The following is a 19,384-nucleotide window of genomic DNA, read 5'->3' on the forward strand; positions in this document are numbered from 1 at the left end:
GATGAGTTGATGGTTCAAAATTTTCTGTAACTCTTGAAGTCTTCGTGACTCTGAAATCAACAGGGTCTGATCTCTAAATAGGCCGTCTGACATTTAAATGTCGCCATTCCACGAGGGATTCGGGCTGCAGATTGCTTTTTACTTGCATGCTCTGACTGTCGCCGTGCGTGTGTACTGCGAGGCCTTTATTAATTCATCCCAGCCCTGAAAGTCTCCCATCGCCGCTGAGGAATGTTTCTCTCTTTAAATTGGAGATTTGTTTAAAATCTCTCTTAGATTTGTTTGAAGTCACAGAATCGGCGAAAGAATCATGACCAAATTCATTTGAATGCTGAAGATTGACACTGATGGGAATTAAGCAATGCAATATGAATTGAGCATCATTTGGCTTTGTAGGATGAGAGAGGTCTAAAAATTTTGCTGGTGTGAGGTGTCATTTTTGTGTTTTTGTGTGATGAGGACCTTTGTGTGAATCAGTTCCTGGTGTTTTGGTTCAAAGGCTGATACAATATATTGTATTATATATATTGTATACAATATCTTTCTCTTACAAGAACATGGCTAAGACACTTATTTTAATTGCCTTACTACAGATATAATTCCGAAGAGACGATAACAGACTTTGTTTACTTGTATAGCAAACAAGGGATTTTCACTGTGAAGAGGTCAGAGGATTTACATGAAAATACGAGGGGGAGATGTTGTTGGAAATGCCACGTAAATTGTTAAGAGTTCACGGTGGGTGGCAGACATTCCAAAGCTTGAATATTTGAGAATAATGTTGCTTTATCTTGTTGAATATTCCATAACCACATTCAAATTCAAAACAATGTCTGAAAGATTACAGCATGTGCTGGACTTTCGTGAATGTTGATGGAAAATGACTTGAGGCCTCTGAAGGGAAGCTACATCTTTAGCTGGTCTTTTTTGTGTTGCGTTTTGTAACAGGCTTATTGGAACTATGGCGATTGATGGTTTCAGACTGTAATTTTATGGTCCTTGTGGGCTAATTATCATTATTAAGATACTTAAAGGGATAGTTGACCCAAAAATAAAAATTCATATCATTCACTCACCCTTATGTCATTGCAAATTGTATGATTTTTTTCCAATCAATGTCGGTCCCCATTGAATTCAATGGTATGTACACCCTTCTCAAAATATCTAACCCACAGAAGAAAAAGTCATAGTCATGTTTTGAACCATGTGCGGGTATATAAATAATGATATAGTTTATTCCAAAAAAATTATCCCTGATAAGGAATACAATAGTAAAGTTAGTGTGAAGTGGAAATGACACTGAGATAGATTCTCATAAGCTCCCACGCAGTGTTGGGTGTAACTAGTTACTAAGTAATTAGTTACTGTATTTTAATTACTTTTCCCTTGAAAAAGTAAAGTAAGGGATTACTCATATGTTTTCTGTAATTTAATTACAGTTACTTTTGATGTACTTAAACTAAATACTTTGTGAAATATATGCGTGTGCAATAGTGTAATTGACATCAAAATTCAAAGTCTTACTTTAAAATCTGTGCTCACATTTGTAATACTTTGGTCAGTTAATAATATTATTTATTTGAATGAATTAAATAAGCCATTTCATGTCTATCCTTGAATCACTTAACTTATCAAGGTTAATGTAGGATATAGAAAGTAATTAGTAATGAGTATCTAAATACTTTTTGGATGGAGTAATTTGGACAGTAATCTAATTACACTATTGAAAATGTAATGAGTAACTAGTAATTAATTACTTTTTCAGAGTAACTTACCCAACACTGCTCCCATGTGAGTCGCTGAACTCTATCTTATTTGTAGGCGGGAACAGGAAAGTACTGTATTTAGTTATTCTTAATCCTTCAAAAAACGCTCTCATGTCCCCTGAGATGTTGGGAGGTCTGACACATTGCAGATTTTATTGTTTTTAATTAATTTGCTTAAAAAATAATATTCAAATGTGACAGGAACAGAGCCTAAATTGTGGGCGAGTTTGGATGAAATTGCATAAATGCTGTATTGTGAACAGACCTCAACTCTGACTGACCAACTGCTGTTTTTAAGAGAATTGTCAGATATCTCTTATAGTTTAAAATATAAGAAATGCATGCTCTATTCAATGGATTTAAATGGTGTTTGTATAATTTTATTTTACTTTGTTGAGTTTGTGCCAAGACTCCAATGTGGTTATCGCTGTACATCAAAATATTTTCTTTCATGTTATGCGGAAGAAAGAAAGTCATACATGTGAGAGGATACAACCAAAAAATTGGTTCATAATTACTTGTAAATATTTGTGAATGTAATGACATCCTTTGATGCATAGAAGAAACAGTCTCTTTTGTGTTATAACACGCAACTGTACCTTGCGATCAATGTGAGACAAATATTTCTAAAGTAGAACAGCAGGGATTGTCCTATCATTTTAACCCATGACTCCATTATTTCTCCAACAAATGCAAACAAATGACCTTCATAGCCTAATTCTTTATTTTTGAGTAGCTAAATGTGGATGACTTTATGAGTCACCATGCACACACAATGAGCATGTACATTACAATAATTTTTGGGGGGTCAACGTAATCTGCCCTTTTTCTGCGTGCTTTTTTGTTTGTGTATGTGTTTAAATGAAAGTGGTGACTCATACCGTACAAGCAGCCGTCTGATTCAAAGGGAACAATAGACATGTATGACAGAACAAATGGTCAGATGTAAGGGCTAAGATCAAAGAGCCACATTACCTGTTTCCTGCTTCTTTACCTCTCGTGCACCATTACAGCAGCACTGATCCGTCTAACATCCTTCTCAATGACAAAATAATATCTCTGGCAAAAGAGAGGAAAAGCCACACCGCCGGCCCTCGGGCAACTGGAGGCTATTTTAAGCCGAGATCCATGTTTGGCCTCGATGGACCTCCGCCTCTGCTTTTCCTTCAGACATTAGGCATATTTTTTATTCTACTGAACGGCATCAATATCACCCTGAGGAATATGAAAAGGCTCAGCAGCAGAACTAGATGTGGATGTGGTATGTTTCGCTCTGTTCAAGCCTTCTGGGTTCTTTGCAGGTTTTAACAAGAGTGTAGTCACAAGTGGAAACAGTTTTTCTGAGATATATGCTAATTGGTTTAAAACTCTGTTGCTTGTTTCTGGGCTTCACACATGAAGACCTTTGGTGGTTGTGACAGCTCTGTTTTACTGTGCACCTGTTTTTTTTTTCAGAGTTTAAATGTCATTATGAAGATGTCACAGAAATATTTAAGCTGGAGAATGGATTTATGTGCCATCATGTAACGATGATCACTAGGATGTGGTATAGCCTACTGTAACATAATCCCTGTTTGCTGTTATTAGACATGTTGGATGTGTTATTTTTATATAGCTGTTAAAAACCAAAGAATGTTAAAATCACAAGAAGCACAATACCAACAAATGTTAGGAATTTATTAAAATTAAGTTACTTACTGAAATTCTTCCCTCCGTTGTCGCTTTCAAATCTTATGCATGTAATCGAGTCCCTCCGATATGACGTATTTTTATATGCAAAGCTCAGAAGCTAGTTGGCATTTTAGCACTTCCGGTTCCATCGGGCCAAAGTCAATATGTTTTTTTTATGTGTTTTTAGATAAATGGAAAAAATTATGTCTGTGGTTGACAAAACCTCGAAATATTTTCATGTTTTATTGTGTGTCATGAACAATCCAGTTATACCCTGCGCGTTATTTTTAACACCGTTTCTATACTGGACGTGCCGCCGAACTCCACAACAAATGACAATAGAACGCATCAGAACCCATTATAATTTTATGATTTGTCCACACTGGGACGTCGCGCAGATCGCAACCGCTGTAGACACTGTGTAAAACTTTATCGTTTCTTAAAAACAGCAATTACTAACAAGTTGCTTAAAGCGACTATATCCTTTGGTGGTGACATTAAACGCATAAAAATCTCACAAATAATGCAACATGGACACAGATCTCTAAAAAAATGATTGGGGATTGAGAGATTTTGAGTAATTACTTACCAGGGAACACGTTTTTAATAAAGCTTGAACCTGTTGTTCAAGAACAGGCCTCAAAAATAGCCAATATTGTGTAAATCTGTAAAGATTCTCTTGATAAACAAAGCTTGTAAGTATCATAAACCTTTGTTAATCATAGAACGTGTTTTTTGCAGTCTTCCTATAGTCTGATGGAAAAATGCATAGTCTTACGGTTGAGGGAACCAGTGCTGTGATAACATCCGGGTTGGCCTACAAAATACCTCATCCTTGCCACAGTCTAATGAATATGCCCGTATTTAAATTTGACATAGCCGTGATCCACCAATAGCCATGATTGCCGCCAAGCAACTGGTAAACAAATGGCAGAATTTGCATTTCTGACTGTGACCAAATGTGTTTGCCTTAATACTGTTTGCTTTAAAATACTAACAAATTGTTACAGATGTTTACTTTATTTAACATATACTAAAACACATGAGCAAATTCAAAATGTTTTTTTATAACCTCAACTCTGCTAACCAGCAAAACATGTCCGTGCAGTTTGTCCGGTTGGACAGCAATGGTATTTGTTAGTTGTTTTACGTGGGTTTTGAATAGCAAGTCAAAGCCGTTCTGTTTACACTCAACCGCTCATCTTTCACAGTTCACGGTGCCTGTGACCTGTTAGACTTGTAGAAATTTGATAATGATTAGACTGAGAGACAGAGAAAGGGATATTCCCACACTAGAAAATGACAAGGACTTCCTATGTTGGATCAAATAAATTCTTACCCATAGTTTTGCATAGTATTGTGTTAACAACCTATGGTCTTGTTGTTTCCTTGCTGGTTTTTGCTGGAAGACACACTCTTGTAGATGTGCCATTGATAGAACCAAGAAAACACAGGAGAGAAGCTCCTGTATAACAAGCTTTCAACAGTATGAGAGTTACAATACAAATACAGTATAATGTTATATTTATCCTATATTTTTCTCAGTGTCAGTTTTGGAAAAGATTTAACTTTACAACTTTCAAGGCTTAATTTGCTTAGTAAAGCCAGAGGTGGTTAATATTTTTTCCCAAACTTCCTGATGTGTTTTTTGGCTAATGTTTTGAGGTAATGAATTACAAATGAATTACTTTGGACATCATAGACAGACAGAGATTTTCGTGTAACAGCAGGATAGAAATTTAATTGAGTAGACCTTTTGAACCCCATTTCATCTATTGTTCATTGTCATTACTGTGCTGGAATCCACTAGACAAAAATATGTGATCTAAGCAAAGATACTCAGTCAAAGAAATTCAAGGGCCTGTATATTTTTTGGTTTTATAGATCAGGGCTTTACAATAAAACCTTTTATGTGGAAGTTAGACATTATCCAGAAGTTTGAAGAAAGTAAATGCAAGGTATTGTATATATCGTTGGTGTCCTTTAAACATCGGATGTCTAAATTAGCTGTTTTTCAGGAAATGGAAAAAACACAGTACCTTTTAAATATCTATCTGATAAGCAGCCGTTTTGAAGATGTGTCAGTCATCTAACATACTTGAAATAATGCCAGCTGAGACTTTTTCCATAATGGTCATACATTCATCGAAATGGAGTTCAGTGGTAAGCTTTCCTGTAAGTCAGTGGTAAGATTATTGCATTAACAGTATGATTTTTGCAAACATAAAGGGTGACTAATAATAATGATTTATTGCAAAAATAAAAAATATCACAAAATATGGATATACAAGGTTTCAGAAGGACAGCAGCGATAAAACCCAAAATATATTTATGTTTACTAAAATAAGACTAGTGCTAATAGAAGAACATAACTGCCAGTATGCAAAAGTCACTTCTCATTCCATCTGTACTTTTCCTTCCTAACTCTCAAGTCCCTCTTTCATTTCGTTCTCTCCGGTGTCCAGGCTAGCTGTCACAATCGATATCACAGATAAGAAGCCCTCAAAGTCTCATACCCCGCTGCCAAAAATCTCCATGCTGCATGATGGATTACATCAAATTCCCATCTATATTTACCCATCCGTGATCTCATTTTGTGACATGGGCTTGTTGCTGTGCCTAATGTCGAATGACGGACAGACAACGGCCTCTAATTGTGATGCACAGCCTCCTGTCATGTACGATCAGATTGTAGTAATATTCATGAGATGATGGTGCCTGGTCATGAGTTCATCTGATGTCAGGTCTACTAAACAGACAGGCTTTTTATCTTGACTTTTAAAAGAGATTGAGAGGAAGAGACGAGACATCGGCGTAATGGTTGAAGAGAGTTTTCCATGTCATCACCTTGGTGTCTAACTGATAAGCAGCCGTTTTGAAGATTGAGATTATGTCAGTCATCTAACATACTTCAAATAATGCCAGCTGAGACTTTTTCCATAATGGTAATGAATTCATTGAAATGGAGTTCCGTTTATATTCAAGGAGCATACACAAAATGAGGAAGAAGGAAAGGCTATTTCCGGCACGAGAATTGTTACTACAAATCAAGCCTGTGACATTGTAAATGATGCCATCGTTCTGCTTTGATGCTTTTACTGCTACTATGAAATTCAAGAGATTAGGTCAGGACCGCCTGGGGTGGATGCGGGACCTTTAGATTTGCCTAACAGCATCTCCAGATTTAAAGCAGCTATTTTCAACCCCTGCTTCGACGTCCTGAGTATGAAGTTAATTTTAGTGAAAGCACAACCTGCTCTATGTAGCCTGAATGTGTCTGAGATGGTTGTAGTAGTTCCCATTTCATTGAGGCTCTTTTCACTCTGTTGTTACTGCATATGCTGACATTTTCATTACCTCACTGATGATGGATTTAATAAATAATCTGTCGGTGGGTATATTCTCTGGCGGGTCTTAAACAGTTGGCATGAACAGCTGGCACTGAATGTTTTGTGGATTTGATGTACAGTTTTGACAAACCAACAAGGCACGGATTGCCATCACATTTACTGTACACTTGTGTTCTTAACAGACACTTTCAAAAGGGACTTGTGCGAAAAAAGATGATTGTGAAATGCACAAATCATGTTACAACTGAATACTATTAGGAGAGTGAAATAGTTTGTGTGTTTTGTGTGAGAGAGATTGCGTTACTCTGCATACTTTAATGCTTTAGCTATTGCAACATTGCGTCATTTATTTTTAGATAAAATTGGAGCCCCACTTCATTTTCATTAGGGTCCACAATCTATTCTTATTACACTGCTGTCTGGACTTGAGACAACGTTTGTCTGCATCTCGGCAATCTATTTCACAGCCTCTTGTGCATTGTGTTATTTTCATTTATTTTATAATAAGATCTGAAACCTCCCTTGTCAAATTTCACATTCAACTTTTTATTAGTATTTATTGGTGGCCATCCACAAACTTTGTTTTGTGTTGTTGTGATAGTCACGTTCCAAAATGCACTGTATAACATGCTCAACGAGAATTCATGTCATTGTTAACCCCACATTAAAAGGTAAAAAAAATTATGGGGGGGGATCTATTGACAGAAATGCAGTATAATATACCCAACTATGTCTTCAGAGGTGTATAAAGACCTTACATAATGAAACTTTATGTTTTTATTTCCTTAGAATGAGATATTTCTATCTAAAAACACCTCGGGTCCCCTTGCATGGAATTCACCATGTTGTTTCTACAGTAGCCGTAAACGGACAAACATCTCTACAAAGCGCGTTTCGTTGATACTTTATCTCCTTCAGCAAAGAAGTGAAAAGCTGGGTTTATACTTCAGCGTAGGCTCTATGCTGTAGCCTACGTGTCGGTTTTCATTTATACGTCTATGTCTTTATCCATGTCGACAGGCAATGACCACTAGGCGTCAGAGTCCACTCCCGTGTTGCTTGTGTAACCAAGACAAGTGCCGAAGAAGAAACAGCTCGCTTGAGAAGCATTAGCAGTGATAGCGGCAAGTATACAGCTTTTGTTGCAGATTTGAGATGTTTAATACAGAAGCACAAAAATTTTCCTTAGATAATTCATTCGGAAATGCGTTTGAGTAATCATTACTCTATCGCAGTTTTTTGACCTGAGGGAGGGGTTCAAACAGACCACTCCCAGCACTTGCGGTCCGCGTAGTGTCCGTGTTGAGTTGACGCGTTGTTACATTTCTGGAGAGGTACGCGTGAGGCTACGGTGTAGGGTACACTGCTCTGTGTAGGTTACGTTGGCCCGAAGTCGAGTATAAACTGAAATTTTGTCCTGTGTCAACCACGGTAGTTCTTCGAAAGGGAGGGGGAGGAGTAGAGTGAGCTCTTCTAGATGCCACTAAATTTCATACACTGGACCTTTAACATTTCATTTCAGTGAATGACTTGGGACTTAAACCTTGTAATGCGTGAGTCTTTTCATTTCTATGCTTTGCAAAAACAGCAGATTTTTGTATAAATGACAAGCCATTACAACACGGCACAACATTGACTGAACAGTTCTGCGTGTCTGACAGACATTGCCATTGAGCTTTCAGTATGTCAACAGTCCCATTGAATTGTGTTTTTTAAATGTGCCAGTGCTTGTTCATCTGACAGCTTAAATGCCTCCAGAACATAAAAACAAGACTGTCAAGGTCGGCCTATTTCTAGAAGATAGAAAATAGGACGTTATCAAGACAAGATGTCTGTATTGTTCTATTACAAAAGGAAACCTCTATGAGGCGTGTGCTGTGTGTGTTGTTTTGTCGGTTGTGCTGTTTGATTATTAACATGTGTCGTGGGATGGTCTTTACTTTTTAGGCGGTCCTGCGGGGCTCTATAGGGGACTTGTTAGGCAATATTTGTCATGAAAGGGCTCCAACTCATCCCTCCCTCTCTCTCCTTGCCCGGACACTGACACAAGACACCACTACACCACTGGCATTTTACCCTCCCAACCACATCAGACAGACTTGAGTCTGAAAGCACTGGTTCTGAATGCTTACCCGCGATGAGACCTGCTGCGTTTCTACAACACTGTATGGCAAGGACTCTTATTGATTGTAAGTGGACACGGGGTCATGTTCAGCACTGTGAAAATACATTTCATCGGTGTAAAGGGTCTCGCTGCTGTTTCTCCTGGTAAACAAGCCGCAATGTTTTCTGAAGGAGAGGTTGTCTGGCTGTTTTGGAGAGTGTTAAGTTCATAGTCTGGCTTTAGTTAAATTTTACTTTGGACTGTTACGCGTTTCTGTTTAAGTTTAACAAAGCTTTCGTGTGTGGGTGGATTTACTAGATGATATTGTTCATTCCAATGTAAGAACGACACTACAGAGAGTTGAGGCAGATTTCTCCAGTAAATAAAGATAGAGCTGCTCTGACATGTAAATGCTTTTATTTTTTTACTTTCAGAGAGGTCTGCATTAATATATTTTGGTCTCTATGACCTGGCTAAAGGCCAAGGTGAAATATATGGACTTTGTATTTGCTATACTGATGTTGTGCAGATATCTTTAAGCTTTTGTGGATGGCATTTATATGGTAACATGTGTTAAACAGAGCTGAATATGCAGAGGTTGTGCAATATGGCCAGTTGTACAGAAATGTGCTGTTTTATAGCATTTGTGTGCTTTATAATTCAACTAGAGTGGTTAAGTTGATTAATTGTGATTAATCGATTCCAAAATGCCTAGATTTTTATGTTTATATAATATACTTGTTCTGTATTTGTGTGCATTTATAGAGGCCTATACAAATAAATATACATAGCACACACACATATAACAAATATTTAAATAAATACTATATTATAAAATGCATAAATAGATCTGTATAATAATATAATTTATCGTAGCTGTCCTTCTGAAACCTTGGATGTCAAAATGTCCTGTTTTTCAGGAAATTAAAAATGCACTTTTCTTTTTAAACGATTAAAAACAGGGTTGTGAAATTTGACAAGCACTTTCTAATACTTTATATTGGTTAGATATTTGCAAAGTCTAGTGAATGACATTAAGGGTTTTCTGTAGCTCAGTGGTAAGAGCATGACGCCACACACCAAGGTCGTGGGTTCGATCCCAGGGGATTGCACATACTTGGAAACAAATGTATAGGATAATGCAATGTAAGTCGCTTTGGATAAAAGCATCTGCCAAATGCATTAATGTAAATGTAAAAGGGTGATTAAAAATAATGATTTATGACAAAAAATGTAAATGTTTCAGAAGGGACGTTACATTATGTATAAATATAAATACATATTATACACATTTCTAAAATACTGTATATAGATAAATATATACACTGCCAGTCCAAAAAAAGTCAAACACTAATATTTTGTTGGACTGCCTTTTGCATGGCACTCGCCGTGGCATTCTTTCGATAAGCTTCTGCAATGTCATAACATTTATTCCCATCCGGAGTTGGATTCATATTTCCCCAAGATCTTGTATTGATGATCATTAAGTCAGAACCACTGCGCAAAGTCTTCTCCAGCACATCCCAAAGATTCTCAATGGGGTTAAGGTCTGGACTCTGTGGTGGCCAATGCATGTGCGAAAATGATGTCTCATGCTCCCTGAACCACTCTTTCACAATTTGAGCCCGATGAATTCTGGCATTGTCATCTTGGAATATGCCCTTGCCATCAGGGAAGAAAAATCCATTGATGGATTAACCTAATCATTCAGTATATTCCGGTAGTCAGCTGACCTCATACTTTGGGCACACAGCGTTGCTGCTGAACTTGGACCTGACCAGCTGCAGTAACCCTAGATCATAAAACTGCCCAGGTGGTGACTTTTTTTGCGATGGGCAGTGTATATCTAAATATGATTGTACATGGCACACACACATTATATGCATAAACCCATGAACATTCTGGAATCGGTTTATTGCAAATTTATTTGACAGCCCTAACTTTAACACAACTGTATGTGCTCATATGTCTTTGTTAAGGCACTGACATAGTCTGGTCAGTCTTCTGACAGTCTGTTTAAAAATAAAAGTTACAATTCTGACAAAATCAATCACCCAGTCATTGTGCAGACTAAGCTGTGTTATGATCACAACTCTCATAAGAAAGGATTTTTGCAGTTGTTTATGACAGTAAAATGGATGCTGACCCTGCGGCAGTGTGTGGGATTTTAACTGATTATCCGGTGATTCATTGTTCTCCATGTAATCAGGGGACTTGCATTAAATGTCAGAAGCTAAAATCTGTATCTCTGCTTTCTGTAAATTTCATCCCTCTCTCTCCCCCATCTCTCTTTCTGCGTGATGTGAATGAGAATGACCTTGCCCCAATGAGAGCGCTTGAACAGAAAGCTTTTCTGCTGCTGGTGTTTAAACGCAGCATCTTTAAATAGACATCACCTTTGGCCGTCACACACCGATTGAACATACACATGCTTTGAGGGTGTTTATTTTGTTGCTTTAAAACACGTCTTGTGTCTGGCACCATGATGAAAATTGCTTCACTTTGTAGGCTGTTCGTTTGACGGATTGAAGCTTTTAAACAATCTTTCTCTCCAGACGCATTTACGCAGCCTTGCATTGGAGTCGAACGTTCCCTAACTAACAAATGCATTTCTATGTTTAGTTTGTTCTTGCCTTTCACTTTACAGTTCTATGTTGTGCCTGGGTTGCGGGAAGATCTAATCAGCAGTGGACTGTTATGGTCGCTTCACCTAACTTATAATCACACCGACATTGATTCAGAAAGTCTGGTTGTGGATTGAAAAACATCAAGTGCCGTGACATTCTCAGACAAGCAGTTAACAGAGTAAAATAAACCTGGTACAAGGTTATTTTTCCCAGTGAATTGACTGTCTGACTGACGTGATGCAACTTAAAGCGTTTCGGTCCTGATCACATGACTGAGCAGGTGCAGCGATGTAAAGAACAGGGGGGCTTCTGTCAAGGATTCACACCTTGTTTGTGCACACAGCTTATTTGCTTACAACAGCCTGTCAACACTTATTGTCATGGAAATGTGACTTACAGTCTTGCACTATATTGGAAACAATGCGCTCACCCTTACCTCTCGCTGTGTCAGTGGAGGGATATAAGCGTGTTGAGTTCACATGTTTTCACTGTTGATCCAGACCAGTGTGATCTGCTCTTGAAATAATGCCACATGACTTCAAAGCGTTTTTGATCAGAGAGCAGAATGTTTTACTTCAGAGGCTTGAAAGTTGTTTTTATCACAGTTGTAATAACAGCTTATTTTTTGGATGTCATTCAACACACTTGTATTTTGAAATTGCGAAGACAAATTTGAAATGTAAATCTAATTTGTCATATCACATATGGTGCTGGTTACATAAACTGAATCTAATTCTTTTCTTCAAGCCTGGCTTTAACTTCTTCAAGTCAGTTACATACAAAGGTAGATTGGTCTAATTGAAATATGAATTTCTAGTGAATAATTTCTAGTCTGTGATAATAGTTGTTAAGACACAGCTTAATTTAGCTGCTATGTTTATGCAACTGGCGTCTGATTTTTAGTTTAGATGTTATGAGTTTCAGAGATCTCCTTTGGCGCTCGATGATGCGTCATGCAGAAACTAGTCTGAAACTATGTGAATAGAATGTCATCATTTATTCACCCTCACCTTCTGTGGAACAAAAAAGAAGATATTTTGAGAAATGTTTTGTCCATGCAATGGAAGTCATTGGGGTCCAGTGAGGTTTGGCTATCAACATTATTCAAAATATCACATTTATGTGTTCTGCAGAAGAAAGAAAGTCAAAAACAAATTTGTTTATTACTTTGAAATGTATTTTGAATGTAAACAACCTGGTTGTGTTTAGTGATTGATTCGGCACATTTAAAATACTGTGGACCTACAGTCCACTCATGTTTGGAAAATCCAATGCACTTTATGCACTTGAAGGAACAGTTTACCCAAAAATGAAAATTCAGTCATCATTTACTCACCCTCAAGTTTTTCCAAATCTGTATAAAAATATTTGGAAGAATGCTCGTAATAAACAGCTCTTGGCCACCATTGACTACCATAGCAGGAAAATTGCTTTACAAATGTCTTTGTTCAGTTGATCACAACAGAAATATGTAGAAAAGCAAATAGTTTTGTGGCACTATTGTAATTTTTCCTGCTATTGTAGTGACAGCATAAGAAGCACACATCATCATCATATTCACAATATCAACACATTGTCATCATATCATCAAGCAAAATCGTCATGCTAATGCTTTGTTTTTCTCTAATCTGCAGCCATAATCAAAGGACGACAACATTCATTCATCCAGTAACAGGCCAGATCTCTTCTGAGAACACTGAATTCACCCTCCTGGACCAGTGAGTGGTACTTTCTCGTTTGCTTGTATTAATGTTTGTCTTGTGGGTCATTTCTGACTCAGTTTTATTAACATCATGTCTCAGTAATATCTCATAAGAACATTCTCGGGACATAGTATCACTCTCTAAAGATGTCAACAGCACATTTTGTTTTTTTATAACTTTAATAGTAAATTGTTGGCTCAATGTTGTTATTCATTTATTCATATAAATTCAACGATATCTATCTTATTTGCTGTCATCAAATATTTTCCCTATTGGCATTGCAGTATACAGTATGTATACCATCAGCTGCACAGCTCTCTAGATATCACCAGTTAACCACAATGCAATATGCACTTTTTAAGATCTCTGATTTAATGTACAGTTCAGTAGTTTGATGCTGCTGACATCAACTGATCTATATGAACGGCCCAGCTGACTTGAGTATCATATGTCTCCACTGGCATTTGTCAGTAGTCTCACTCTTTTAACAGATCCCCTCTAGGTCATGTCAAGTACTAACTTATATTACAGCTGTCTGTTTTTACAAACATAGCACATGATTTGTAACACTCTGAAAAAATGTGTCGTGCAAGATGAGTACAAGACTCAGCAAATGTTGCAGCCACGCTAGGTACACACACCACATCTGTAAGTATTTATCATTAATAACAATAGTGTTACACACTTCTTCAGCCCCACATTTTTGCTCGCTTTGTATGCACCTAAACAGATTTGTTCATGCTGTCCCTCTGACATTAAAACAGCATTTCAGCAGATGCATCAATCTTTGATCCATCTGAATACCGCTCGTATTAACACGTATATCACAAAGCGTGGGTCCCTATTAGTGTCTGCCGGCGAGCGGGAGTCCAGATCCTAATGGATACATCTCATTAACAGCTGTGTGGGTGAATGAGGCTGTATGAGAAACGCTGGTGATGTGTCACTGGCTCTTAATGTATCAGCAGCTCTGGTATCTGCAGGAAAGAGCTAAAATGTGCTCTGTAGTCTTTGAATATTGTACAGCAGTGTGGATCTTATGTAGAGGCAATGATCATAGCGGGTTCTTTTAGAAATGTCGCTCATCTTTATTCATGTGCAAACCATTTAGACACATTTTTTAATTGGCTGGTTTTTGCAGACTCTATAAACGCATACATTTTTGCAGCACAACAAGTCATCGTGCAGCGTTTTTGATACAGACAGGATCAATACCTCAAACTGTTTGGCTTATTACCAGATTTTTTTAATGTACACATTTTTTTAAGGGAACAGTGAATAACAGATTAAGCACCAAAACATTAAAGGAATGTTCAAGGCTGTAAAATGTAAACATTAACTCAAACGGATAAAACCTATGAAGGGAAAGTAATTTTTTTTTTTCTAAATTGTTTATCACTTCTGCATAGTTTCCAGAATTGTTTGTATTTGTTTTTTATATTACGAGGGACCTTTACTGCCATTTCTTGTACCATTTATGGGTGAAAATGGTGCTCAGAATTGGCATGTCTCAAACCAAAAGGACTTCATTACAGTATTTGGGGACGCTTTTGTAAAACTTTGGCATATAACATTAATTGACATTACTTAAAGAATGAATGTTGTTAGGTCTTTATACACCTCTGAAAACTTGTTTATGCAAATTATATAGCATTTTTGTCAATAGATCCTCCAAAAAATTACACACTGGACATGACGTCAAGTCTGACAAGATGTTTGTCATGTCTTTTTACACTAGAATGTTTAGTGCAAAACTACCCATATGGCATAAAGGTTTCATACCTATAGCTAGCTTTGATCATCAGTGTTTTTATACCTCACCTTAAACACTTTGCAAACTTTAAAAGCAATGCTATTAGAAACACTGATCTTTGGTGTCAGCGCTGATGTTTTTCCACACCTTCACCAAGAGTCATTGAATGAGAGGTGCAGAAGAGGTTTCAGCACTCGCTGCCTACATATTCTTCATGGCAGTAATGATATGCATAGCTTGCTAATACTATAGCTTTCTGTCCTGAATACACTGAATGCTTCTCAGTTTCCGTCGTATGTTGGCTTTTTGTACGTCTAACCATCTGTTTCAATAGCCCAAGTGTTGGAGTCTTGCTGTGAGGTTTCCTCTGCTATCTCCCTGCTGACTCTTACATAAGATAAATCTGCTGAAACTTTGAACAATCCTATGTCATAAATGTTTTATGGTAGCAGTTTGGGCTATAGTCACATTTTTATGAAGTGTGTCTTTTAAGGATTTACAGGTTTAAGACGCAGGAAAGATGACAACTTTGTTACACCAGAAGAGGAAATGTTGTCTCTCTTGTTATATGATGTACTTCAAATATGCAAGGTCACGGTGCAATGACAGCCAATTGTGCATAAGCTAAACTCGTCGTGTAGGCTGTAGATTGTGATCAGCGAAGGTTGCATTCCTTGAAGACGGTTTCCTCTGTATGAATGCCAGCAGTAATTGTGAGATGGTTTGTTGGTAGAAGCTCAATAAATAGTTTGTAGTTGTCAGTCTTTTCACATTAAAGGAAATGGAAGAAAAAGAACAGATCTGATGATTTTAATAATGAAGCTCGGAAAGACAAGTTCACTGTAGTTTTTATTAACTGAAGAAGCCAAACTTCTGCCCTAGTTTGCTGGAAATTTATGTTTTTTAGTTTTGACAACTGGGACACACCACTCGCATAGGGAATATTTAATGTATTCCAATATAAATATAAAAGCAGCGCTAGTTCACTTGAAGCAGCTGTAGGCATTGAAGATGGAGCCGGGCGATGGCTTTTATCATTTCAGATCAGTCAAGACCGTATGCTTTTACATAGTTGGATGAACACCTAAAGATGCCTGACTTGACCTATTGCGTAATATTGAGAATATGAAAACAGCCTTGGTCAAAATATATGAAGTATGCTTTCAGCAGATGAGTTGACCGCTTGAGGGATTTAATGTGCCAGTAAACACTTGACTGAAAGATTTTCGGTCTAATTATAGGCAATTGTACTTGACACAACACAGGAATAGCAATTTACTAAAAGCTGTGTGAAGTGAGCATTTGAGATTAGAAATACCTAACTTGCATCACCACTGTGAATTAGTGACGGAACACATGGTGTTTTTACAATGCTAGATAATCTGATGACGGATAGCACTGTCTGTAGCCTTTACATTAACAACCCTATAAAACACACTGCCAACCTATCAACAGTCCTAATTACTATATATTAGACAACTTTGTGTAGAAAGTCTAAAAGCTGTTACATTCTCTCATGACATTTAAAAAAAAATAAGATGACGATATTAACTTTTAATTGTAGTAACAAAACTAACAAATACTGTGGACGTTAAGGTACAGTACTGTACATTTTTCGTAGGATGACTTTTTGTCAGACTACTACAAGAAACGCTGAAAGAAGTTGTCTGACATGGATGTCACCATGCATACAGTCAGAGGGGATCCTCCCTATACGCAGACTACGAAGGTCTACTCCGTAGGGCCACTGCACTGCCCCTTGAGTACCGAATCCAAAACACGATACGATAGTTTTTTGACTTGTGGGTTCAACTTTACAGGAATTATTTGGAAAATTCCATTTTAATACTCAATTTATTTATTTACTTACTCGACTCGGACATCATGCAATGCACGGCAGGCGATGTGGTGATGTAGCTACGTCTACATATATCTGACCGTGGCTATAAAACTGAGCTATATCGGGGAAAAAACGGCAAAAACGCGAAGCAAAAGAACAAGAAGGCATGTGTTGTACTATATTCAAAGTCTTATTTAGTTTTGCCAAGTACAGATTTACTAATTCAGTATTTGTACACTGGCACAAAGTTGGTTTGACGTACTTTCGATTTTAGGTAGCGTTTCTAAAGTTATATATGCTGCACATTAATATACACGTTATTAACTTCAATAGTATTTAAAGGAACATGTACAGTGTTCATGTGGGTGCCACCACTGCAATCCACTATTTTGTTTGCTCATGAAAATATGTGATTATTGTGTCATCACATTCAGTGAATTATTGATCTGTTTTCGTATGCTAAGCTTTCTTGAGTAAACTATATTTATAATGTTTTATTTATGTTAATCACTCACTTGGTTAGTAAACGTTTTTTGTTTGACAGCTAGATTGCATTTTTTCAAATGTCATGGTTTAGCCTTTGGCATCATACTCTAGCGTTAGTACAAGTAGACTTGACTTGATTTGAAACTTTGGGTAAAGAGCTACTAAATAATCTGAACTCGCTTTTCTTGAAGTAACAGTATATGGATAATTTAGTGACTGAACCAACTGTAAATGCAAATACGGGTTTTTCCAACGTATTGTCTATGATGGTTATGGCCCAGTTCTTTGGTTACATACTTGAAATGTTTTAGTCATGTGATCATTTATTTGCTGGAAGACAAAGGACAGCATCAGGTCCTTTCTCAGGACAGATACTCTGTCAAACAGACATAACCAGGACTTATCACATGTCTTCTCTGTAGGACGGGCAGACACATGGTGAAGCAACCGCAGACGGACGCGCGGCCCTCCAGCACCATCAGTGAGGCCTCCACCACTGTCACCTCATCCACTGTGGACACCAATTCGGGGTCAAAGGTCAGTGGATATAAACATTCTGTTGTGAGATCAGAGAAATTTGTTTTTTTATTATAATATGTTTAGCATCTTGTCTTTACCATTTAGCCTTAATTCAGAGCATTATTTTATCTGTATACTTAATGATGTTTGGCTGGCAAGATTTTCTTTCGTAGTAATACATATTGAGGTTAGTGGGACATTTTTAGTCTAGCTCAAGTAACATCTTAAGCTTTACACTACTCTACTATCTCACTTATTTTTGATCCGTGCCACACATAGAAATGCAGGTTCATCTGATCTCTGTCACCTGTTCCTCTTCTTCTTCAGAGATTTCACCAGTGCTTGTATTTTTAGGAACAACCACAACTTCTGATCTGGATCTTATTATGCGTCATTATTATTTAATAATAATTATGTTAAAGCATGAAATAGCTCCTAGTGTTATTACATATGACACACAATCTGTTTCAATTGGATGTTTAATATGTGCAGTCAATATCAGGAGAATAAACAGAGGATGTATACAGAAGGCGACAGGCGGGTTAGCTTGACAAGACTTCTGTGGCAGAACGTTTCTCATGCTTGGTTAACATTTGTTCTGGTAATTAGAGTGTTTATTCTTGTGGGCTGAGGCGTCAATCCCCCTGTGCTGGTGACATAAACAGAGAGTGAGCAGAGCCCAAGAGCGAACAGTCACAGAAGGCAGATGAATTGTTTTGTGAGTGATTGGGTGCAGTCGGTGTGTGTATGCTGTCTGAGGATGTATCGCTTGGGATGTGATGCACAAGAGCTGAATGATTTTTTTTTGTAATATTTAAAGGAACGGTGTACCCCAAATGACTTTTCTATATTTCATTATTTACTTATGTTGCATATGCTCTTATTTGTATGGAAGTACTTTTTTCAGCACCAAACCACTGATATACTTAACATCACATGCATTAGCTAACATAAACTAACATTGAATCTTCTACAGCGTTTCTTCATCTAAGTTCATTACAGCATTTACTAATATGTTTTTAAAATTAAAAGTTGTAACTGTTTACATTAGTTAATGCAAGATGAACTAACATTAACAATTTTGTTAGCAAAACTAACATTGACAAAGATGAATAAATGCTGAAAAACGATTTACTCATTGTTAATTCATGTTAGCTAATGTATTTAATACTGGATAGAAATACAATCTTAAGGTGTCACCAAACTACCCACCAGAAAGGATTTGAGCCATTTAAGAATTTTTCTGTTGGATTTTGGTATTCCATGTAGTGTTTCAATTACACTCAGAAGCATCATGTGCTACTGTATATGCCATACAGATATCTGACAATTATTAACATTGATAAAAAATCTAGGCCCTTTGCTATACATTAATTTAAAGTCCCTGTGAACTGGAAGTTACGATCGTTTTTACTTCCGTATTCGGACACATTTCCGAGTAAAAAGGAATTTCCAAGGATATATTTTGTGGGCGTGGCTTGCATTTTTCTCTGCAAATTGATTGGATGTGTAAAAAGAGCCATTGCATTATGAAATGAAACTGGCAGCAGACTGACAATTGAAGG

General features: G+C 37.2%; 1 protein-coding gene across 10 annotated transcripts in view; it reads left to right on the forward strand.

Annotated features, from left to right (window-relative positions):
- The window catches only part of plekha7a (pleckstrin homology domain containing, family A member 7a), a 56,478-nt gene that overhangs the window by 14,420 nt on the left and 22,674 nt on the right, over positions 1-19,384 (forward strand). For 9 of the 10 annotated variants that reach the window (XR_008908817.1, XM_056766070.1, XM_056766063.1 and 6 more), the window contains 2 exons: positions 13,153-13,236; positions 17,723-17,837. Coding sequence is in view for 9 of the 10 variants with exons in the window: in XM_056766070.1 (XP_056622048.1) it covers positions 13,153-13,236; positions 17,723-17,837 (199 nt within the window). In the remaining variant the exon portion in view is untranslated. Of the gene's footprint in view, positions 1-8,824; positions 8,977-13,152; positions 13,237-17,722; positions 17,838-19,384 lie in introns of those variants that run through there. The other variant, XM_056766069.1, reaches the window with a different exon arrangement.

This window comes from Triplophysa dalaica, chromosome 14, assembly GCF_015846415.1.
Source record: "Triplophysa dalaica isolate WHDGS20190420 chromosome 14, ASM1584641v1, whole genome shotgun sequence".
In the NCBI taxonomy this organism is placed as follows: domain Eukaryota; kingdom Metazoa; phylum Chordata; class Actinopteri; order Cypriniformes; family Nemacheilidae; genus Triplophysa; species Triplophysa dalaica.